Source organism: Micropterus salmoides, unplaced genomic scaffold, assembly GCF_014851395.1.
Source record: "Micropterus salmoides isolate LMB-PRFRI ecotype aquatic unplaced genomic scaffold, ASM1485139v1 Ms_hic_scaffold_19, whole genome shotgun sequence".
Classification (NCBI taxonomy): domain Eukaryota; kingdom Metazoa; phylum Chordata; class Actinopteri; order Centrarchiformes; family Centrarchidae; genus Micropterus; species Micropterus salmoides.
Window position 1 is genome coordinate 20,443,050 of NW_024041039.1, and position 24,634 is coordinate 20,467,683.

The window sequence follows — 24,634 nt, forward strand, 5'->3', positions numbered from 1 at the left end:
AGCGATCAGATTTAAAGCCGCTAAGAGAAGATAAATTCCCATTTGGAGCAGAACTCCAGGACCAGATGTGCATGAGCCTGCAAATCTGCGAGTGAAGTAAAAACCAGTAACACATACCATCTTGGTTGACATCACTGCACTTTAGGGAACTGTTCCTCCAACTCTGTTGAAGTATTATCAGTGCAGGCTACTTTGGTTCACACATTTATTTTTCAAAATAAGTGTAAATGTTACAGTTCATCATCTAGGAAACATATTTACAGGGTTTGCAACAGTGAAATAAATAAGGTTGTATAGAATATAGCAGATAGAAATGGTAAATAGTCTACAATGTACAGCAGCTTTGGCTACCAAAAGTTCATTTTTCAAAAAAAAAAATCTCACTATAGTATTAATAAATAAAGCTATGTGAAAAAATAAATAAGGTACTCTTCTGTCCTACTAATTTAAACTATTTTTTTTTGTACACATAGAAGAACAAAGAATTGCGTAAGCTTTTACAATCGCCTCTTCATTTTAAAGCACATGGTCATGATTCAAACAGACACAAATCTACTGAGTTACTAAAACACTTCAATATAAATTGGTCTCCAACAAGTTTTGGCATCAGAATGGTCTTTGTATTGAGAAATTGGCAATGGGTTGAGATCTACGATCCAAAACCATTTTACTATGAAATCCTGGTTTGTTTCATAATGCTTCTCAGATTCTGTCCTTCTCAGTGCCGATCAGACGGGTATGAAGCCTCTAGCTGCAACAGCATGTTCACTTGAGTGATTTAACATCTCTTGTGTGCTTAATATGCCTATCAAATTCCTGATTAGGGCCTTTATCCCTCCAAGAATCCTGCAGTGAGCTTTTGAAAAAACACTGGCTCCAAAGAAAAGTGCAAAGTCTCTTCAGCATGCTCTGATGTTGAGGTGTGTGCCACTATGCACAGTTACTTACTCAAGCTCCCTTACACTCTTAACGTCTCCACATCACATAATTCACTTGTATATGAAGAGTTGATGAGAACCATAAGTGACGCTGTACAACACAGTCTGTTCATCTTAACATTGGGTGAATATATCGCCGTTTTTATATTCCTTGATATGGGCTAACAGTTATTAAATGAAAACAAGGTAACGACAAAGAAAATGCATTAAGGCTATAGAATTATGGCTTTAAAATAAACCATTTCTAACTATTGCTAACACTCAGTGTGAACAGTAGCTACACACACACACACACACACACACACACAGAGCTGTGAATGAGGTTATGAAGTGAGGCATGGTATCAAAGACATTCCTCATAAGTCTAGATGAAGCGTCTGGCACCATTTTGTCTCCTCTGCAGTCAGTAAAATGACAATTTTCCTGGATTAACATCACTCCCCTTCAAATCTGCGTTTTTTGAGATGATGAAGTACGACTGATTGGCCGAATCCTTCTGGAAGAGCCGAGGTCGGACGAGGCTGAGTAGAAAGAAGAAAACTATTGGCTACTGTATTGTGGACAAGTTCCAGGGGAGGGGGGGTTCACATATTTCAATTGGTGGTTTGCTGTTGGAGTTTTCTGAATGGAATGGCTCGGGTCATTTGAAGGTAAAAACAAGGCTATTATTTGGGAAGCGTGTCCTTCCTCAACTTGATCGGGGGAATGTTTAAACTGGCATTTTCAAAATGTTTTCAATCTGGCCCCACGGAGACACCCATAATAAAAACGAGAGGTGGCCAAGAACAACACTACAACATGTACAAATACTGTAGAAATATACAAAAACTAAGATGGAAACCACACATTCTAAAGCAGGGTTAGGATCTGGGGGTCTGTATAAAGCCTGTTGACTTGTTATGATTTGGCTGCTGAACCCAATTTGATCCAACTGGATTATCAGTTCCTTTAGCCTCACTGCTGATGAAAATGATTACATCCATGAAGCACTGCTGAACCCTTTAAACTACAGCCCAAACCCCTGTCCTAAAGCTTTTTATGCTCCTCTTATTGCCGCAAAGTTCCAGTTTCAAAAAGAGGCAATAATAAGCAATAATATTACATTGTTCACAGTCAAAGTCTGATTCTGACAGAGGAGCCTCTCTGGCTGCCTCCTTCTCCGTTTTAAAGCAGAGCCCAGAATGGCTATGTCCTTTATATATCCACCCAGTCCATCCACCTCCCAGCGTCTCACTCCACCCAAAAATCCAAACACAGAAGAATATGGACACATAATAAAAGAAACAAGAGGTCGCTTGCATTGTCTCTTGTAGACCATCCTCAGTTTTGTGGTTACACAGAGAGATTTGTTGGAGCAAGGCAGCGCCCAGGGTGTGTGTGCACACTGTTGCACTTATCACCTTGGATACAGCAGTAAGAAAGAATGGGAGGTGCCGGACAGCTCTGATCTGCAGGGTTTTGTAGCGGGTGTTTTAGCGCGGCGTCCAGTCGTTGCCCATGCTCAGCTTGGCCCTGGGGATGGTCATCTTTTCCACACAGGGGGAGCTCATTTCTGGAGAGAAATTGATGATGCCGCAATCATTCTTCACGTTCTGAAATTTGTTCTCCTTGGAGGGCTCCATGTAGACCACGGAGTTCTTGTTTACATGCTTCTTTAGGATCACCGTCTAAGCAGGAGAAGGAAGAACAGAATTCCTTGTTGTTAGATTGAAGCCATAATTCAGGTCCTGACAGCTAGACATAGGTGATGAAAGCGTACTCATTTATGTCAGCTTGCACTTCTTTGTTCAAAATGATTGCATCTGATAATACCCTCTGATGAATTTGCATTCTCTGACTGTACAATCTTATTTCATGGTAAAGCTATAGATTTTATAATGGATGTGACCTTTTTCCAGCTGAAAGAGCAGGACAGCTTTAGCACTGGTTGTAGCAGAAGCTGAAAGTGCTTCAAAATTATCACCTGATTTAAGTGATTTACAGAAAAACGTCTCACCTTCTTTGGTGCGCTGTAGCAGGACATCTGCACCCACTTCTTTTTCTTGTTGATGAGTAACGCCACAATGAGGAAGATGATGATGGCCAGGAGGAGACCTGCCAGGATCCAGGCTGCCGATTGGTAGATGAGGGCCATCTCTGTTTGGCTAGGGTAATTCTCGCTCAAACCTGGCTCATCTGTGGGACACCAACAACATCGATATCGGAAATCCGTCCCACAGTAAGCTTTTTTTATTACTGTGCATACCCTATTTATTAAAATCAAAATTAAAAACAGCTTATTTCTTCCGTTTTTCCTGGCTCAGTACTTAACACTGAACATTTCTGGGCGTCTCAAGAGAGATCATCATTAGTCAGTGTCCACACTCTGTTTTTGTTCAGCATGAGTTACTCATTTATCATAAGTATAAACATTTGCAGAGATTCGCAGGGAGAGTGCATACATTCATGCCAATAAATGGGATACTACTACATAGTTTATTAAAAGGAATAGCGAGGGGAGTGATTGAGTGATTGTGGAGGGACGGCTGAGTATGTGGGGATTTAATGAGCAGGTACCTGTATCAGCAATGATTGGTGGTACAGTGACAGTGGTGATCCATACTGCACTCTTCACTGTAATAGTGCCTGTTGTCTTGGGGGCGTTGGTAGACACCATCACCGGCACTGACGTTGTAATCTCTGTTCAGACAAGAATAAAATCCATTACCTATATCACTGGTGTAATGCGAAACATCCCAGGCATAAACATGTCTAACTCTGAGTTAGTGTATGAAATCCCTGGTGTCTCAGTTGATAAGCTGTGTTTATAGGAACTGTCCTCTTAACTTCCACCGTGCCGCTTTATAAAGACATTACGTAAAAAGCTCTGTTTTCCACCGGGCAAATAACAAAAACAAAGGCCTGGTGAAACGGCTACATGTCAGGGTGAACAATGGGAGCCTATGTGGAGGTTTTCCTCTATAGGAAAAGCTGACATGGAGCTTTGCTTTCCTGTGCCGCCACAGAGAGTGTGTTGCAGGCCGATTCAACTGGGGACAGGAAACACGTGTGAATGTGCGGATGCTCGAGGAATGTTTTTGCTCTGAGTGGACTGTGTGTATGTCACATGGAATGTTGTTGCGAATGATTGTGTTTGCCAGCGCCAGAGTGGCTCTGTCTAATGAACGAACACATACGCACACATTCAGTCTGGAAACCGGCATTCCCTCCGTTACGCCCTCTTTTTGACATGTAGCATTATGAATTATAACTTTCCCCACAACAGGCTGTGCCTTGTTCCAGTGGTACCACTTTAAATAAAAAGGATGGTAGTTTTGCACAACTCTTGTTCCGAGTTTGTAGAAGTGTTACATAAACTACATTTTAGTGTTCAATATAAACCACATTTTGAATGTATAAACTGAGTGTGCAAAAGACAATACTCGCAGTCTTAAAGCATCTTTGGCACAAAGTCTTATAAAAAGGCAGCTTTCTCTTTATTGAGATGCATCTACATACTCACCGAGACAGTGTGGGCAGCACTGGCCCTTGCGTAAGACGGGCACCCTGCAGTTGGCAGCCGGACAGCGCTGAGAGAAACACTGAATGGTGCCGTTGTTGCAGGTGCAGCTGGTGCAGGCGTTGGCCTTCCAAGAGTCTCCAGCCAGCAGCACGTCTCCAACCCTGGTTATGCAGTACTCCTGCTGGCTGCTATTCACTGGCAGCAAGGAGCTCAGCGGCTCATCTGTGGTTGCACACAGGTATAAATAGCGTTAATAATGAAAATACCCAAAGGTTAAGGTAAGACATGTGGCTGTGTGCTGGGTCATGTTCCAGCCTCTTTCCTCACTTAACATGACTTGGCACCGTAAGGTTAGAGCCTAAGTTAAGCTTGAAGACAATTGCCATTTTTGCGTACAGTATAACTACACGGAGAGGCCTACTTCTACATGACTCCTGCATTAATCCCTGCCATGTGACATATTAGTCCACAAACGTTATGGGGCCTTTAGGGTTCCGTTCAAGATAAGATGCTTTGCTGTGTGTTAAACACAAACACAAGTGACTCCATATGGCAGATGTCAGTTCTAAGGCCTTATCTCTTTGTCTTATCAGACCCCGCAGGCATGAGGTCGACGGCCTTCTCATGACCAAAGACTCGGTTAGCATCTATACACTGAACTACCCTACACATTCATCACATGGCCTGTCAGTGAGATGTGTATTATTCCCACATTCCTGGTGACCAGGCCCATACATATATCAAAGGCTGGCCTCTGACAATCTGCTTTTGTGAAGGGAGATGCAGCGATAAGGTGGACCCGCATTCTCAAGGAGCAGCTCTCAGGCGCAGTCATGCATTGCTGATTTGTGGGCCTCCTGCTTGGGAATACTTGGGATATGTTGATGCTGTGTATGAGAGACGCTTGACTGTTTGGGCACAGTTGTAAATAAAATTTGTGTGTGGTTTTGCGTTTGCCTAGAGATTTGTGTCAAAGCTTATTCCCATAACCAGAGATACAGCACAAATTAATTTTAATTAGTTACATTATTGGCCCTCCAGCTATAAGAGAGTTAGATGAACCTACAGTGTGGGCCGCTGGGTGAAGGAAATCCACATGTGGTACTGCCTGTCTGGAGGATCACTATATAAACCCAGCCGGTCTTGGCTGGTTTCTTTATGAGTCTGTGTGCCTGACATAAAACTGCCCAACAGAGTGCAACATGCAAGACCTTAAAACCACATGCTGATAGCACATTCAAAACAGCCTTATACTTCTCTTGGCCCCCCGAGATTTTTTTTTTTTGTCTAAAATTACCCCTGCTTTCCTGTATCCTGGCCTTTTTTACCTGTGCATACGTGGCAACAGGTGTCCTTATTCCTGATTGGTGCCTGGCAGAGTGCTGGGGGACACACTTCTGTGTCGCACAGGACACGTCCCTTCCTGCAGGTGCAGCGTGTGCACTCGTCCAAGTTCCAGGTCTCCCCCTCCACGTAAAATTCCCCCCCGGGTGCTCTGCACACCACCATGTCCATCCCCTCTAGCTGACCGCTGCCAGACTCATCTACAGTAAAGGGAGAGTGAAGAAAAGAAAGGAAACAGTTGTGTGTGTGTTCTGCTACCATATTCACATTCTGGTCAGTGCCAAACAGACATTCATTCAGCCCATAACAATAACTGCTACACGAGTAAGTGGATCCTTGAGAGAGTAAACGGAGTCAAAGGTTTCTATAATAAGGATGCATGGGAAACCACTATCCAATGAAAAGACAGCCTAAGGCAATTTAGGGTGGTGTCCAAGTTGTGTTTTGACACTAGTTTAGTTGAAAACATCCTTCTGTACAGCAGAGAAGTAGACATCTGCAAAGAGTTAGTGTGTTGTTCCCTCACTGCAAAGTGTGTGTAGCTTCTGATAGTTGTAGACATTCTTTCACTCCTAAATATTTGAACAGTCAACTGAGTCACTCCTCCATAAATATCCCGCATGAGTCGTGGATAAAAAAAGTGTGGGTGCAGATCAGTGTGCCTTCCATTTTTAGGGAAACAGACAGACAGTGTGTTTGAGAGTTTAAGTGGGCAGCAAGTCTAAGGCCTAAAAGCTAATGATCCAAATGACTCTCGGTTGAATGAGCTGTTAGGGGGCTTTATTCTGTGTGTTGCCATATGTGTGTGTGTGTGTGCGTTTGTGCGCACATGCAAGCATTTTTATTAAATGCAACAAATTTTTAACAAGCAATTAAGAGTCTAAGTGAGTCCTAAAATGGTATTTAAATTTTGACAAAAAGGTGACATATTGTATATTGATACATGTGGAGCGGCGACCTTGAGTCAGTGTTTTGTCAGTTGCTTCATGAGAATTTTCAAGACGTAAAACAGCACAAGAAGCATTCAAATTGATCTTACGCCAGCGGTTCACATATCATGTCATCACATTCACAGATCTCAGCAATTAACTTATACAATATCATTTTTACCAATACAAAACCAACCAAAACTTCAATAACACCCAAGTTATAATGACCAGGAATTATCCTTTAAAACTACACAACTTAAACCTGGTATTATCCATTAAAGCTGGATATAAAATTGCAGAGATATACCTTCACACGTAGGGCAACAGTGGTCAGGCCTCACAACTGGATGAGAACAGCTGGGCACGGGGCAAGATATGAGCACACACATCTCCCGTCCCGAGTGGCAGTAGCAGTCACGACAGCCGTCGTGCCAGCCGTCACCTTCCTCGTATTGGCGCCCGTTGGAGGTGAGGCAGTAGCTGGGCATCGGGGCCGGGGCAGTGGTGCTTGGGACATGGCCACTTTCTACAGACACAAACATGAAAGGCACAGACATCAAAGGGGTGGCTAAGGACTTGTGGAATAGCTGTGCAAAAAATGGCACATAGCAACATAGCCTGCTCCGGCAAGGAACCTTGTAAATTCACTCTGGAAATTTAATTTAGTACATTCATGATTTACCGTAAAAAGGCCCAGTATTATTGTCTTAGGTCCAATTTCATTAGAGGCTAAAGTGAGAGCTAAGTGGCTATGGTGCTATATACTGAATCATTCATCGGTCAGGAATATTTGATCTTCCTTTATTGCATATTTAGGTCCCAATTATGAATTGATAATCCAGTCACAAAAAAAATTCTAATGAATTTCCCACAATTTTTTTCAACTGACAAAAAACTTCCAACACATAGCTAGGGGACACATAGACCGATTTATCGTTATTAGTTAGTTAGTTTTTAAACACAGCATGGCTCTTAAAGCTTGAAGGGAACTACTGGGATCTGGAATAAAGCCGAACACAGTGAAACGTACAAAGTTGTGTTGAGTTCAGGCAGATGTCTCTTTTATTTAAATCTTCTTCCAAAAAACCTTTCCTATCCCTAAATATTTTAACAGCCCACTGAGAGACTGACACACAAGTTTCAAAATCAGGTAAACAGCAGTTTATTTGCAGTAGGTACTGGTCTGTGCTTGTCCCTCTGTTTGTGGAGATCAGAAGCCAGCTGCACCGATCACCTCATCATACAGGAATACCATAAGTATATTTGAGGCTAAAATATTTATAATACAGCTAAATTGGCTAAATAAACACACCACATAAAAATGTGGCAGAGCACAAATATGGCATCTGCATACTTGCTTTCAACTTTGGCGATTAAGGGAATCTAGTTAGAGTTGCACACACAGGCCCTGGATAAAGCCAAACATCAACAAGAACCAAAACAAGCAAATATAAAAGTACCCACAGTAGAGCAGCAGAAGGTCACAGGAAATCAAAGCTGCAGCTTAGTGGCAAAAACTCTGCTAACAGAGCTCTCCTATCTCCATCAAATCTTCTACCCTTTATACTGCTTACAGTTAAGAACATGTGGTGGAACTGTGGTTATGTAAATAAGAGGTAACTGATAAATTTAAAGTATGGGTAATTTGTCAACATATCATCTTGTATATTAAAAGTGCATTTCAAGATAGTTTCCCTATTTAATACATACTGGTAGCAGAGGGAAGGTCACGATGTTGCACGGTTCATCCTCTGGGGAACATGAATATTCCCTTATAAGGTCAAGGGGTCATCAAAGATGTAAGGAATCATCTTCTTGTGAACCATGCATGTAATAATACTATATTTCATGGCCAGGAGCTCTTGAATCTTGCAAAAACAAGCCATGATTCTTCCAGCTGAGTAAAAGGAACAATGAATTGTTTTCATTTATTGTTCATTTTACTCCTTATGTGGCAATCACAATATTGGCAAAATCACCAGCAATTGGCCCCAAACTATTGTCACATTATTGCTATGGAGACATTACTCATTCAGAAATATTGCAACATTGCACAGCATTTTGCAGCACGTGATATCTATTCCCCAGCTCAGTTACCTTTACACATGCAGATGGAGCAGCCCTTCCTGTTCTGTCGATAGCCGTCACTGCAGTGCTTGTCACAGGTGAAGGGAGGACACTTGACACAGCGACACATCTCGCAGCCATGCTTATTCCTCCTGCAGGGTGACAAACACACGCATGTTGAAGAACACACACACATGAAAAACTCAATTCCTTGAAGAATTTCTTCACATTGAGAATATCTCGGAGATAAACAAAGGCCGATGGAGCAACATGGTGTTGTGATTGAGTGAAACCCAGATGCTCAAGTCTGGTATAATCAACATCTGGACCTGCTTTCCCCTCTCTATCTTAGCTGCCAAATAAAAGGCCAACATGTGAGATGCCTGTGGTTTGCACATCATACCAAACCAAAGACTCTGGAAGGAGCAATCTAAAGCCATTTCAGATGCTTTCAATTCACCCTGTTGCCATCCTTATTGCCCCAAAAGCCTTTGGCGGACCTATAGAGCACCAAAGAGCAGCGGCCAGACAAGAGTTCACAAAGGAATGTTGATTGGGGAGTACAGAAAAAGAGATGGCCTTCTGATGGTCTGGTATAAGCTTTTTGCTGATTTGAAAATGAAGTGACAATTGAGAAACGAAACTCAAGTCCAGTTGTAAGAACAAAGCAACATTAAACTCACGTCCTCACAAAAACAAAGAGAGATGAGCAGTATGAAGTGCAGATGCTGCAGAGGCTGGATATAGGCCAGTTGGATCCAATTATCTGCCTAATAAAACATGGATGAGCTGCAGGTTGAGAAATTGTCAAAACCCAGATAAAAGAATGACCTGTGCCTACACTTCTCTCGTTCTTGACTCCCATTTTTATCACACCCAGTCTGCATTCATCTTCTCTCAACCAGCTAACCTCCTTCCCCATCTCTCCCTCAAGGTAAGTGATGAAACTCATTTTATGAAGCAGGAGCCTCATTAGGCCTGGGTAATTACTCTATTAATCTTTATCTGCCAGGGCATCATAAATAAAAGAAGCCCTCAAACCCATGGATGGGTGCCATGTCCCATAAAGAGGACAGAGCATGCCCGGCTCAGCAAACAGAGGGCCCTATCTATGCTGAAACAGCAATAACAGCTATTGAAACAACATTGTGAGGGTTTGGCCAGTGCCTCACTGTACAAATACAGAGACAGAGAGTGCTGCGACCTTAGAGCAAGGCTTTGTTTAAAGATGGTGTGTGGAATGCCAAGCAGCACTTTGGGCTCCAGGGGGATAGAGGGGCTTGGGGAGGCCCTGGGGGCCCTAGCCCTGGGACTGCTGGGTCGCACAATTTCCAGTGTGCCGCAACCGTGATGGCCAGAAGAATGCCATTCATGACCTGAGAGTTCACAGTGATGATTTTGAGCTATGAAGGATGGAAAACACAACTTTAGTCTTAAGAACTGCCCTGAAAATGTCCTTCATCCAGACTATTAACACAAGAGCAGAATGTTCAATACATGGTTACACATAGTTTACAAGGTTTACATTCATCCTGCTGTGGAGGCCTGTGCCTTCAGTTTTGGATATGTAGATTATAATACAGGATGTCATCAATACAACTAGTAGAAACACAGAGATCCTTTGTGTCTTTTGTTTCTTGTGTGGTGGCTGCATGCAGGGGTCCTGTGTGAGAAGACAGATCTACATTGTAAGGCTGGCAAGCTCTCAGAGGATTTTCTAACTTCTGAGGATAGACCTAAACAGCTGCTTATGAAGGATAAAGCCAGGACTTCCTGCTTTTCTTTTCCCCACAGGGTCCCCCTCATCCCCTCTCCTCTAGTATCCTGCACAGACATATCGGGCCCATCTTGAGCTGTGGCTCCACACAGCATGGTTGAGATACCAGAAGAATCCCAACTGTATACATTTCATAAAGGCCGCTTTTGTCCTGATGTGTTTTTGATCGTTATTTTGAGACAGAACGATGATTTATGAAATGAGAGTGGTGCCTGGGGACCAAGCGTCCTGGTAGAGAGCACTTCCAGATGTTTGATTAGGTTAAATGGGATTTTGGGGAAAAGAGTTGCAGGGGGCTGAGAGGGTAGCAAGGACCTCACAGTGGATTACTCACACAAACATGCACACACACTCTCACACACAGATTTAGAGACCTGGAATTGGCCACCAAGTTAGGCCCTTTGATCTTGGATGCCAAACTACTGTCACAGCCTGTACTACTTCCTTTTGACCAAGAACAAACAGGCAATGGCTCTGGGCATCACTTAGTAATATAAGTACAATATAATAGAAGTAATTTGCTTCTAATTCAACCAAACCAATTCAAATACAGGAGATGACTGGGGGGAAATTACTTTAACACACATTGTCAATTATGAAACCGATTACCTCTCACTCGCATAACCAAATTCCTAAAGATAACTATCAACTTTTTTGTTTTCTGTTTTATGAATATGTAAGAGCAACGTGTCTAGTTTCCTCATATATGTGCATGTCACATCACTGACAGCCATAGATTCTTGTTAAAAAGGCTGAAAACACAGATGACAAATGAGTGTGGCTGGGCCCATGAGGTCACTGGGTGTACTTACACATATCCATAGGGGCAGGTCTTAGTGCAGGTTAAAGGTCGGCACTTGGTCATGGGGATGCTGCACTCACACACTTCACAGCCAAAATCATCCCTCTCGTATCCCATCGGGCATTGCAGGGAGCAGTATTTTCCCAAGTCAGGACAGGAGTCATCTGAAAGAGTTGAGGGAGAGGTCATCTGATCATGGGCACAACAATCATTCAAAAGCAGAGGCATGAGTTGCTATGGGGCTGCTCACAGGGTCATTCTGGTGATCTTCTGGTGCCTTGCAAAGACTTCATGGATGCGAATAAGCTGTGATGATTATGAACATGTCGGTGTGGCTGTCAAAACCAAGTGGTTGCCAAATTTGTTTGACATGCATGTGCAAATGCAGTCCCTGGAACTTTAACCCTTTAGGTTCAACACAAAGTGAGGGAAGTGAACTTACTATTGAGACACTGGCAGAGCAGACAACCATTTGGGCCTTGCTGGAAGCCATAGAGGCAGTCATTCCCTGACAGGGAACAGTTGTCCAGGGGAGGACATAGCATGGGGCTAACTGTTTCATAAGATGGTTCTAGAGAACAAAAGAGAAGGTGGAAGATAAGAAATTTGCATGAAACCAACAGTTTTCAAAGTGCACAACAACAAACAGTGATTTCTTTTATGAATTTCTTTCTGTTTCTTATATGTGTGCTAGGATACCCTCAGGTGTAATACCTCATCTCCGCTTTTTGTGCCAACTGTAATAGGTACCTATTTACACTGTTCTTATTTTGAAGTAAACAGTAATTACAGATAAATGTAGAGCAATTACACCAGGGTGGGTCGCACTGCAAGGGGCATTATACCCCTCTGTCTTATAGTGTGAAACTGTCTCACTTAAGTAGAATAAGTCGAATGTGTATAAAGAGCATGTTTTAGATCCAGGAATACCAGTGAAGATAATAGGGTGTCCTCTGGACTAAAGCCAGACTCTAGCACTACCCAGACCCTCTTGAATCGGGGCCAGCTTTATTGTGAAGCCACAATGAATGAGGATAAACCCCGCATACATGCATCATAGCTATTCCCGTCAAACGTCTCTTGCCACGTTCAGTGGGAGGAGCCGCCCAACGAGCTGTAACTAATTACGCTCACAAAAAAAAAAAAGAATCCGCTTCAATTATGCAGTCTCCTGTGTTAAAAGCACGGCCCAGCCTCGCACACACAGGTGGGTCTCATTTTGGCGGACACCGGTAATAAAGGAACACAAAGAACCCCGCAGCTTGAAGAATGCTCCGTGGCCTCCCCTTTAATGAGCCCATGCCGATGTGGCCTCTGTAGCAAAGCTGTGGGGGCACAGGAGCCACATGTGGTATATGGGCCAATGTGTACCACATATAGATATGAACTATATATTAGATGTGAATAATATAAAACACAAATGCTGTTTGGTTTGAAGACCAACACAACTCACTATACCTTCACAGAAGGGACAGCACTCTCCGGGGATCTTGACAGGGTTTTGGCAGCTCTGTTTGCAGGCCATGGCCGTGCAGTGTGGTTCTCCATCCACACACTGGCAGAAGGTGCAGTCGTCTTCTTTCCACTGCTCCTCATGGGCTCGCAGCTTATTATTCACCCAGCAACTGGCCTTTGTGCTGTCCATTGACAGTAACTCCACATCTGTGAGGTATGAAAGAGTGATACACATTGTGGGTTAAGAAACAAAGTGAGTCTTAATAAATCCCATGTAAAGTTAAAGGCTACCATGAATGGAATATGAACCAAAATCTCCAGTCCAATCCATCTTGTTCTACACCCTCTACTGTAATTGAAGTAACTGGAGCAGGATACTCCATGAGGGAGCTAAAAAGATATGGAAAATGGCTTATCACCAAGAACAATGGAGAGCACACTGTTCAATTTAGATGACTTAACTACATTTATAAGTGGGAAGAGGCCCCCGGCTTTTCGACAGCATATATAGGGATTTAAGATGAAATGAGACCGACAAGTTTTAGGGTATTGCTGTGTCGTCATGAGAAAGATTTGGTTACTGGAAACACAGTAAGGGTGATGACATGCATAACTGCTGGTCCCCACAGTGTCTCATCTTCTGGCAGAAAGTTTCAGCACGTCCATAGGTCCATTCATCAGAGTTTCAGCTGTGACCCCTAAGGTCGAAGGCTAGCTCACCATTTGATACCATAAATTGTACTCCAAAGCAAAAAAAGATTTTAAAGAAATTCTGATCTGTAGCCATTAGTTTCAAGTAGGAATCATTAAGTTTGGGGGAGTTTAACAGCCAATCTGTAAAGCCAATCTGCTCAGCTTGAGGTGATGCCTGAGCCCAGCTATGGGAACCAGGAGCTTTTTTCCCCATCTACTATAAATAGTTTTAATCGTTTTTGTTACACTATTTATTGGTAACAGTGGCAGGTTAAAAAGTGGTCTTCGCATTTTCTCGAAACAAAGGTGTGTTCATTTACGCGTTTGGTTCGGTTCACTGACACTTCGATTTTCAGCGGAGGCTCCTGTTTTTCATCGCCCTCTTCCCATTTCCTCCATGGGTCACAATTCTCCAGATTTCCCGTAATTTTCCTAATGTATGACAAATGTTTGCAACATTGTGTCCTTTTCATTGCCTTCATTACTGTTTCTGGCATTGTACAGCGTGTATAAGCCCTCCAACTCTCTCTCTACTGTTTCCACCCAGACAATTAGCATGCATGTGATGCAGAAGAGAGCTCACGATAGCGCTGCTAAGGTTCCGTCCATCTGGCAGCAATTAACCTGAACAGGATGTATTTTTCTCTCCCCTATTCTCTTTCTCTCTCGCTGTGTACACCTCACGTATGCTGTTTCATGACCCTTTTAATGAAACTTTAAAGGGTCCCTCCGGGATTTTAGCATTTCACTTCCATTAACCTGTTGGACTAGTGAGTGAAAGTAATACAGCACATTTTCTGCCTCCAAGCTCCAAAAACCTGGAAGCCAACACTTCCCATAATGCAATGTGGTAGCATCTTTCGGTTTGCATTCTGACCTTCAGTCCAAGCCGAGATGACACTTGTCATTTTCACACACTTCACAAAACTGTTTTTACAGGCTAAGTGGTACAATCTTGTGTGATGCTAGAGTTTTCAGTGTAAAAAAAGGTACATATGGGCATGGTATGGTACTTCTTAATTGAACCTGTATTCATTGATTTTTTGGTTACTTAAGATAATCTGAAAAGACAGAACTGACCTACTATTACCATAACACATTTTATCCAGAAGACATCCAGAAGGCAAAAAAAAACATGTATTTAGAGTTGTGTTTCTGCCCACCCAACAAATCCATTATTCACTTTCCTTTTAGCTCTTTTTTTGGTCTCCACCAATCATAACAAAAATATCTGCCTCTTTAGCTGCTAAATACGGTACTATGTTCACCAGCTAGTCGCTAACTTTGTCTGCTTTCCAAGGAAGGTTAAAATCAAGGGCAACTGGACTTGATAGAGGATGCTTGAACACGTTTCTTCAGTTCTGACCAAAAGAATTAGCTGAAAGACGCTAAAGTGTTCTGTAGAACTGAGGGAAATTGTAGAGACTGGTGATAATTCTCTGTGGATTTATCATTACAAGCAACCCCTTCACATTACACAGACAGACATTTGGTCTAATGTTAAAGGAGACCTATTATGCTTTTCCACATTTTATGACTTATCTAAAATTTTGGAACTTAAACATGGCCAAAGTTTCAAAAAATGAGGTTAAAGTATTTATAAGAAATCCGTTCTACGTAATACTGAGCCAGACGGAGCCTGTGTTCCATATATGGTCATGTACTCCCACACTAACTGCATGGCAACACTCAGTCTGCATGTTCCATCCAACAACAGCCTGGTAACATGCTTCAGGTCTTGGCCAATCAGAAGACAGTGGGCTTTGAGAGGGGGGGCCTTAAAGAGACAGGAGCATCTACAGCTTCAGACAGAGGCTGAAATGAAGGCCTACATGAAGAATCAGTATAAAAAAAAATATATATTTTTTTTAACTTTGAATCATGCATAACGGCCATACAGGAGTCACAGAACTACAATATAGGACTGGAAAAGCAGTTTAATAGGTGTCCTTTAATACAGAAATATTGATTAGTACATATTTAAGTACAATCACAACCAGCAAACCTTAAATACATCTCCTAATCCAGATTAAGAGCATTAAAGTCAGTGTTCTGTGCAGTGAGTCTTCTAGTAAGTAAGAGCAGTTTCCCATAAGAAAAGATGAAAGCATCCCATACCATCTAAATGCCTGCATATTCCAGGTGTACTTCCAACACGGACTTAACATGATCTCCTCTTTGTCTTACTCTGTGTGTTCTTCACTCTCTCTCATGCACCGGATCAACTGTAGCCAAGCAGACAGAGGCCAAAACTGTATACCATGCCATATGCGCTGCAATCCCATTTTTTTTAGAAATCCCAAGTGCACATATCAGAGCTCCCTACCTGGCATTGAGCATGTGTTTTCGTGAGTAGGGCCCCACCATTAAGCCAGAGCCAGATATTACAAAGCCAAGTCGTACCTACTGAAAAAAAGTTTTTATGTTCTCAAGTCTCCCCAGTGAAATGAATCCCTTGCTGGCTCTGTAGTGCACCTCTTGTATGCCAGGTATGTTAACAACTGTGGAAGCCGGTTATATGAGGAAGCCATTAGGTAGGGTCACTGGAGGTAACTGTCGGGCAAGGTGGATTTTGATATCATCTCTACCTCACCTGCATCAACTTTCCACTTTTCCAGCTGGCCACACAGGCCTTCTCATCTATGCTACATCACCAGTGGGTTAAACCTCAAACACACAAGTGTAAATCCAAATAACAAGGTAAACTCATGTACCTATACAGACAGGGCAACACTCTCCCTCAGGAATGTAGAAGTTTTCACAGTCCAGCTCGGCGCACTCTGCCTTGGAACAGAAGGAGATTCCTCCCCGGCACTGACACAGCCAGCAGGGGTCCATGCGGTACACCTCTCCTTCGGAAAACTCCTTCCCATTGTGGACACACTTGGGAGAGACTAAGAAAAAAAATATGAAAAAGAATAATCAGATAGATGCTGTCAACCTTAAACTGAACACTATGTGGGGATGATGATGCTTAACACACTGGGGTCGATGAATAGAGCACTGTGGTCTGTCAGGTGTCCACCACATTTGGCAGAGATTAACACAAGAATTTTCTCCCTGTGACTATGTGACAGAAAGAAATTGGGTTTTATCACAAATGTCAAGCTTGATCAGTGAGAGACCATCGCAAATGTATGCAATCAATTACAAATTCATAAACATCCATTTATTTTCTGCTATCGATGGAAATGTTTATCTGAACCAAATGGCGCTGAGGTAGACACTGATGGCTGAGGTTAAGCCTGTGGGGTGGAATGGCATTTATCAGACAATGAAACCAAGTCCATGAGGAGGAATTTCACAGGGATCTATCAAGTCTTGAAAAGGCTTTGGACCCTTGCACTGCAGAGTAAAAGAAAACAGTAGTGGGTCTGAGGCTTTTGGCAGAATCTGGGCTGAGTGTGCTGGTGGCAGGTGGAGTGAATCAATGCTCTGGCCTGCCTTCCCCAAAAGCATCCAAGCACTTAAAACCTCTTTTAGTGGTGTTCCCTCCATTATGAAATAAAACAAGCTTGGTTACAGCACTGTTGGAAAACCCAGGTCTGGTCTTTTGTGAACAGGCCCAGTAAAGCTAGAATTTGTATTGGAAAACCTTGAGCTGCTCATTGCACACTTGGCACTTCAAGTGTCTGCATCCATGCATGGACATGTGTATACAAGAGAAAAACAAAAACAAAGACTAGCTGAAAAATAACATTAACATCCTCAGTAGTTCCACAGAATGACACAAATAGTAGTTTTGTAGCCAAAGGAACAGGAAGATTACAGAGTGGCATCTCAATGGTAATACGAGATTAAACATTCAAATGTAATGTTGGGTGACTCATCAATCTATGATCTTATCTAACCACACAGTAACTTTTCATCAAACACACTACATGAGGGAAGTGAGGCCATGTGGTTATGTAAGAAAGACTCTAGACACTAGTTAGACACTAGTTAGGCAAGTAAATGTATTACACAGATGCAGGCAGATGTGGGGCCATGGGATTCCATAAATGAGAACAGAGGTTACCGCAGTATCTGTATGCCATGCCTTTGAGTGCAGACTCAAAGTGTCTGCGCCAGTGACCCCATGCCTCCCGACAACCAGCACTGAACTCTAACACAAAGCAGGTGGGCCAACTGGGTTGAAAGTAGAGTGGGGATTTGTTGATTTTTTAGTCTCTTCCTTGCCACCTTCCTGTTCCGTTCTCTTTGCCTTTCTCTCTCTCAGTATTCCTGCCAGCCTGCTTTGCGTGCAGCAAAACCAAGCAGAGAAATGCAATAAGTACTTTAGCTGGCCGAAATCAAAAGGCACAGCAACGTTCTTTAACGCTCACAGAAGCAATAGGAAGTCACATGAGAGGATACTCACATGTGATTTCCGCAGTGTTTGTTAATGGTAATCCCTAAAACAACTTGCGGCACAGAGTCTAAATTCCAGTCATGCTTCTGACTTAGTCTTCTCTAAATTGAGGTGAGGATTGTATGGGCCATAAAATATTTGACCCTAAGCCTGTCTAAATCATTAATAATGGACTGTCATACTGGAGTTTCTTGTGGTTTACAGGCGAATAAAGCAACACCACAGAGAGAAATATGACTTTTCCTAGAGAAGAATAATGATGGGATTTCAACATTACAGTGATACATTTGATCAGCTCAGAATATCGAATGACAATGACTCATGTCATTAACACAACCACTCATCAACTTCTGAAGACATGGCTGTTGCATGTTTATAACAAACTCAAGCTGCGCTCCCTGAGAACCATTAGTGTGGTGATCTCAGCCTTATTACTTAACACTGGTGTAAATCTCAAAAGAACATGCACAGTCCTGAACCTACTCTGCATTCGGGACTGACTGAAGGTGACAAATGCACAATGTGTGCCAGCTAAAGTGTTGATAAACAGCAGACCACAGCTAAACAGGATCAAACAGGATCATCTGTAACATCAGATGACATCAGGTCAGGACAGTGCTGCCAGGTTTGCTCTGCCACCCAGTTACAGACATTCTCCAGCCAACAGTGGAAAGAGTCTATTGTCGGCAGAGGCCAAAACACACAGGTGGGATTTATTGTCACCGCACACACTGACCCTGACTAAATATGAGCCCTCAGCCAAGTGGGCAATGGAAACAAGTTAATCAGTCCAAGCCTGACACATAGAGACAATGGGGGCTGTGCTAAAGTGTGTTCCATTAGAGAATAGGTATGGTATTTGAAAGCAACTTGTATACGACACATGTAGCCAGTGCTTGGGGGCCTCTCCTGGACTGAGGAGGTCACTAGGGGGCCCAGTGTGTGTCCTTGTCCATGTCCCTGTCTGTGGAGCTTTCTAAAACGGCGCGCAGTCATGCAGGCCTAACGGACGGTAGGGGCAGCACAAAAGGCATCAAGCCCCAGGCCCAAAGAGCAGCAGACACTTGTTATCAAAACACTGATCCCATGGCCCCCACGACTGCCATTCAGCCCCCGCCGGCCTGCCGGACTCGATTACCCTCCCCGCTGGCAGACTGGAGCACATAAAAAGCATTCCCATCAATGAACTGTTGAACCTTTTCCCTTTGGACGTGTGACCAGACAGGAACCCTTTGACACTGCACTTCTGTTGAGCAAATTGGTAGCCTAAGCACTTTTCTGGTCACTGGGCTTGTTAAGTCCATTAATTCCAGGACACGGCACTCATTTATGCATGTGGAGGGGCCAGAATGGGAATTTGTTCTGTTGGTAAAACAGCGAATATTTGTTGGGAGCGCAGAGTAAACAGACCAATACCACAGGTCCCCTCCCTGCCTTCCTGACTCTCCTGGCTGCCTCTGGGCCACGTCAGAGAGACTGTGTGATCAACATCTGCTTTCTCTTTTGCTTTGCTTTCCCTGCATTTCCTCTGTCTCTTTCTCACCAGGTGAGAAAATGGCGCATGAGCGTGCTTTAGACTAGAAATCTGGTTTACATAATCCATTATATTTAATATCCCTTCATGCAATAGAAATATCTGTGGATACACCTCTGAAAAAATGTCTTTGAATGATGGCCTTAACCCTGGAAGGCATCGGCCCAGCCTGATAAACAGCTGTCCAACAGCAATTCTCCAATCAGCAACTGTGGACATGTAGTCAGCAGGGAGGAAAGCCTTACTCTGAGAAAAATAATTGCTCCCTCAAAAGGCGATGAATCTCACACCAACTGTGCAATTGCTACCCCCAGTGGGAGACCAATCGAAAGAGATCGTTTAGTGTGCAGTTCAGTGCACTCACCTTTTTGGCATTCAAAGACATCACAGCAGTCTCCTGGATGACCGCTGGCCTGGCTAAGTGGCACGGCACGCTGTCCATTCGGGCACTGGGGTTTGTGGCATGCACGGAGGTCGCAAGTGCACTGAGGCGGTATGGAGGGACAGCAACCAGCAGGGGGCGTGTAACTCTTGGTCAGGACTGAACCCTTGGGGCAGGAGGGCACCTGTAGAGCGGGACACGTCACCCCGGCACACCTCAGCTCCTCTGAAACACAGACACGGATGCACATTCATGTTATGATACAGTATATGCAAATAAAAACAATGAATGGGACAGACACTATCTTTGGCATCTTTTTCATTTTAAGACATTCTGTAACACCACTTTCAGCTGCTCTTGGCTCTAACAGAGCCCACACTGTTCTCCTAGAGGAAGGAGGGGCTCTTCTCTGTGTGCTGATGTGCCTCCTTGTAGTGTCAGTTAAGCCACATTAGGACAGCGCTACTCGTGTTAAGGTCTAAAAGCTGAATTCACACAGTCACCCAACACAAACTCCGCGCACAGTCATCAGATCCCCACTTCAGTCCGTGACAGCTTCACAGCATCCTGTCAGAGAAGTGAGAGCGGCACTCTAGACACGACAAGGCTCTCTGCATGTCCTGACTACGGGCCTCTGATCCCACCCAGCCTGGCTCAACTGGCTCACAATCCAAACAGCCTCTCACACTCTAAAACCAGTCATTAATAACAGCCAACCTCAACAGAGCTTTTCTTCTTGCCAGTTTAGAATCTCCCCTTCACTTAGCATACCACGATGTGTTTGTCTATTCATTTGCTAAAGCCAGCATAATAGCTCTGATACCCCTTGTTAGGGGGGAGAGACGTGCAGGGGTACTAAAAATCTGGGCAAAGGGCTCAGGGGTGTATTTTGGAGCCTGTTCAGGAAAAGAAAAGTGGAGCGCCCCTCTGTACAGACATTGTGTGAGAACAGTAGCTACCTTACAAAGATTGGATTACTCAAACCATAGGGACGTGTTTATTTTGGTTCTCAGTGTCACTGTAATGTATACATTGCATGCAGAAGAGACTGAGAAGAGCAGACTCAGGTCCTGTCCTATGATTGTCAATTGCTAAGTAATTTCCCAGATCCCCTGCAGAAAGCACAGTAAATACACACTTTGACAGCTGAGAGGAAGAGTGAAAAGGCAGCATTAGGGATGAGATTAGGGATGAGAATGAGGAAAATCTGGTAATTGTACATCTAGTTAAAATCATCCCTGACATTTAAAAAGAAGAAAATGTGTCAACAAACAACTGCCTCATAAGAAAGTAACATTAAGCGGATTATGATTTAGATGTTATGAATACTTGGCAATCTTTGCATTCGCATGGTTTGTGAGGAGAAGGGATGATAAAGGCGAAGGTTGCGTAACAGCGCTTAGGGTTTTCTTAGTGTTTCCAGAAGCTGAGTTTTGTTGATGGTCTTCCCAGAGTGGTGCTGGCTCAACGGTGCAACATGAGTCTCTCAGAGGATGTGCCTCATCCCTGACATTTGAAGACCTGTAAGTGGATCCCTTTGGGCTTTTGCAACAACATGGGGAAACTAAACCAGTGGGGGGGTTCAGGCTTCAGACCCCCTGATAATAGTTCTGCTCTGCTCGGACCAGTGAATCATACTGTATATTCTCCACCTTTCCCGCTCTTGAAGAACTCTTTGGTCTGACCTGATGCATTGCTGGCATTGGGGTTAAGAAACCGTTTGATGTCTACCTGACATAGAATAAACATGCTGGAGAGGGGCGGAAAGACTGTGACTGCTGTATTTTGGCGGGTGGGGGTAACATTTCTGACAGATGAAATTGAGAATAAGGGAAACATTGAATTTTTCTGGCTGCAGATAAATAGAGCAGGAGTGTGAGGTATCTGTACTGTACTGTTTACTCAGGCAACCTAGGAACAGTGAGGACTGCCACAAAGCTCTCATTGATAAACTTCTTAGCTGAATAGTGTCATAGAAAATGAGGGGAAAACCCCCAAATTAAGGGAGGCTACAACCCTTTTAACGGTTTTTGGCCCAATTCCTATGCTGGAGTTAAATAAACTTTACTTGGAAGCTCTGATAGGTGAACATTTTACTTTCAATAAAGTCTAACGCAGACTGCTGCTGCTCAGCTGAAGACTGGTTTTGCATATGAAAACCTCCCACTGTTTAAAGCCATAGAAAATACCCTGGGACGATCCCAGAGAAGGCTGATTACTTCTTCAGTTGTGATAATGGCTGGGGTTAGAGTGCGCTGAGAAAAGCAGCTGGCAGACATACCATTGTCATTCAAATGAATAGAATTGTAGCCATCCGTGGAAATTGTCCAACCCCTGCAGGTCCAATTAATATAATTTTCTAGCTGGCACATTTGTAAGCACAATAGGCAGACAGAGAGGATGGAAAAAGTCAGCAGCAAATGGATTTTATCCTGTACTGTTTGTGTTCTATCTCTGAGCATAAATGGCTGTAATTAGTGAGTCAGCAACCACTGAACCAATCTTTGCATCACAATGGTGGCCATACTCCAGTTTGCACACAACACAAAAAGCCTGATTTGGTATGCTTGATAAATTCTCAGCAGATTAGGCTACATGTGCTCTGTAAGATAGCAAAACATTAGAAAACCTTTGACCTCCATGCACAGCCTGCAACAACAGAGTCATACACAGACACACACACCTGATGCTGGTCTGGAAGAGGTGGGATCCGGAAATTGCTTCATTACCACAGAATGGTCTCTTTTGTTAACAATGCACATTTCTGGCATCTCAGCAGCTCATTGAAGAAAGAAAAACACCTCCTATCTAAATGGGTTTTTTCTTCTCTTCAAGCCCGAGTACAAGGAGCGCAGTATTTCCCCGAACCAGAGCGGCTCGACCAGGCAGAGGAGGCTGTGTTGACAGCCTGAGTTTACTCATGGAAAAAGCGCACAATGTGAGTTCTGTTCACCGACTGACTTTGGAAGCAAGTCAGGGGAGAACAAAGCTGTCTCAGTCCAGCTGCCCTCCGTGGGTTTCTGGTCTGTCCTCAGGTTTTATAAAGTTGCTCCGCAAAGGGACACATCAGGGCCGTCTCTCACGTAAAGCTGTGGGGCCCTGGCCCAGTGCCCACCAGCAGCTACAGCTGAGAAAGTCAGCATTGTTCAGTGTGTGTGTCAGCGTGAGTATATGTGTGAGGACCACGGAGCAAGTCTGGGAGGGGGTCTGGACCAAAAGGCACAGACCAGGTCACCAGGAAGAAACACTTGGTGGGAATTTCACACCATGGTCAGAAGCTCGAGGTAGCCGGGTGTAGGCATGCAGCAGCCAGCAGGCCTGCATCTGCTGCCTGCACATCTTACTCTCTTCGGCTAAATATTTGCAGATGAAAAACGTGATCCCAGTGTCCGAAGTAACACCACTGCAGCTGGGAATGAGCATGTTTGGGTGAGCATGTAGGTGCGCATTTGCACATAGATTTTTCATGTTTGTTTGTGTGCACTGCAAATGTACATAGCATGTGTGCATTCCATTGAAACACACCCTTTCCTTACTGCCAGATGGCCAATAAGATAAGGCCAATGACAAAGAGTGTGAAGGACTATCTGGCTAAAGGGCCTGTCCCTTAGATGGAGATCAGCACCTTGCATCGTCGTCTACCGTTATATCTGGCACAAAATGCATAAGAAAAAGGGTGAACATATTCTCTTCCAGGTCACTGGAAAACATAACTGAACAGTTGTCAAGCGTACCACCACGGTACCACCCAGACAATATAGCTAAAGAAATAATGGCCATCATATGTAGCAAATTTAGAAAACATGTCTATGGGGGACCTGGGGTGTAGACAGCTGTAGAATACATTGAGATATTTGAGTTATGTATGGATTTTGGCTCTTTCAGGGAAAAAAGCAAAAGAATGGCTGATGATGGGAGAAATGCGCCTGGGAACAACAGGAATTGGCTTAGTTCTGCAGTCGGGGTGTCTTTGATTTGTTAATGGTTATGGTTGGATCAATGAGCTGAGGTTTTAGGTCTAAATTCAGTGAATGAATTGAGGGTTAGAGCCGGACATGCATGAATGGTCTACTACTTTATGAGTGTGTGTCTTGGCTTTTCCTGCAGGCCTAATTCTGGCTGGTTTGGTTAGCGGCTGACCATGAGTAGTGAGTGGGTTGACAGCAATCCCAACATGCCTTTAAGGGAAGTTCTTTGTCTCAATCGCCACACAAGGAGTTTTGTTTCCTCCTTGAAATCACTACCCCACACATAGAAAATATGCACACACTGGGAAACGAGCTGCTTGCAGGGTACAACAGGGGCCATAGCTTCCGCAGACGACACACAAACACACAGCGTTGAGACGTCTGGCACGGCCAATAATAGCCCTGCCACAAAGAGGCTGCAGCCAAGCAGAACTAACAGCTTTTTTAAAAGAGCAGAGCGAGGCAGGATGGACGTGGCATAGGTGGGCAAAAAGATTTGTGGGAGCAAGGTCAGTTTGTGCCATTGCATAATAGTGGGCACTGCCTCCCCATCTGATGAAGCCCATGAACTTTCACATGCCACTGGTGGACAAATTCCATTCTATTTTATCCCCATTATCAGTTCACAAGAGCAAGTAAGTAAACAACCTGACTTCTTCAGCACTGGGCTTTCAGCTACCACTATTTCTGAGTAGATGTTAGTATTAAGTGATGCCAGTTAAACAGGCTGCTGTTGCTTGTTCCTGTCAGTGAGCAGCATCAAGGGAATTCCTCTAAAATAGCAGTTAGAAGCCTTATCATGAATGAAATATGTAAACCATCCTAGAGTGTAAAATTTCCAAACACCACCCTACAAAGACCCTGGGGGCTCTACTTGACACAAATACCTCAA

General features: G+C 43.7%; 1 protein-coding gene across 1 annotated transcript in view; it reads right to left on the reverse strand.

The window, feature by feature from the left end:
- Positions 1-188: 188 nt before the first annotated feature.
- Positions 189-24,634, reverse strand: part of crim1 (cysteine rich transmembrane BMP regulator 1 (chordin-like)) — a 31,813-nt gene continuing 7,367 nt past the window's right edge. Inside the window, exons 4-15 of the mRNA XM_038728157.1 lie at positions 19,757-19,999; positions 16,222-16,401; positions 12,818-13,021; positions 11,802-11,930; positions 11,370-11,523; positions 8,811-8,932; positions 7,021-7,239; positions 5,769-5,984; positions 4,441-4,662; positions 3,495-3,617; positions 2,935-3,113; positions 189-2,605 (exon numbers count right to left, since the gene is read on the reverse strand). Coding sequence (XP_038584085.1) covers positions 2,411-2,605; positions 2,935-3,113; positions 3,495-3,617; positions 4,441-4,662; positions 5,769-5,984; positions 7,021-7,239; positions 8,811-8,932; positions 11,370-11,523; positions 11,802-11,930; positions 12,818-13,021; positions 16,222-16,401; positions 19,757-19,999 — 2,186 coding nt within the window. The 3' untranslated portion in view covers positions 189-2,410. The remainder of the gene's footprint in view (positions 2,606-2,934; positions 3,114-3,494; positions 3,618-4,440; positions 4,663-5,768; positions 5,985-7,020; positions 7,240-8,810; positions 8,933-11,369; positions 11,524-11,801; positions 11,931-12,817; positions 13,022-16,221; positions 16,402-19,756; positions 20,000-24,634) is intronic.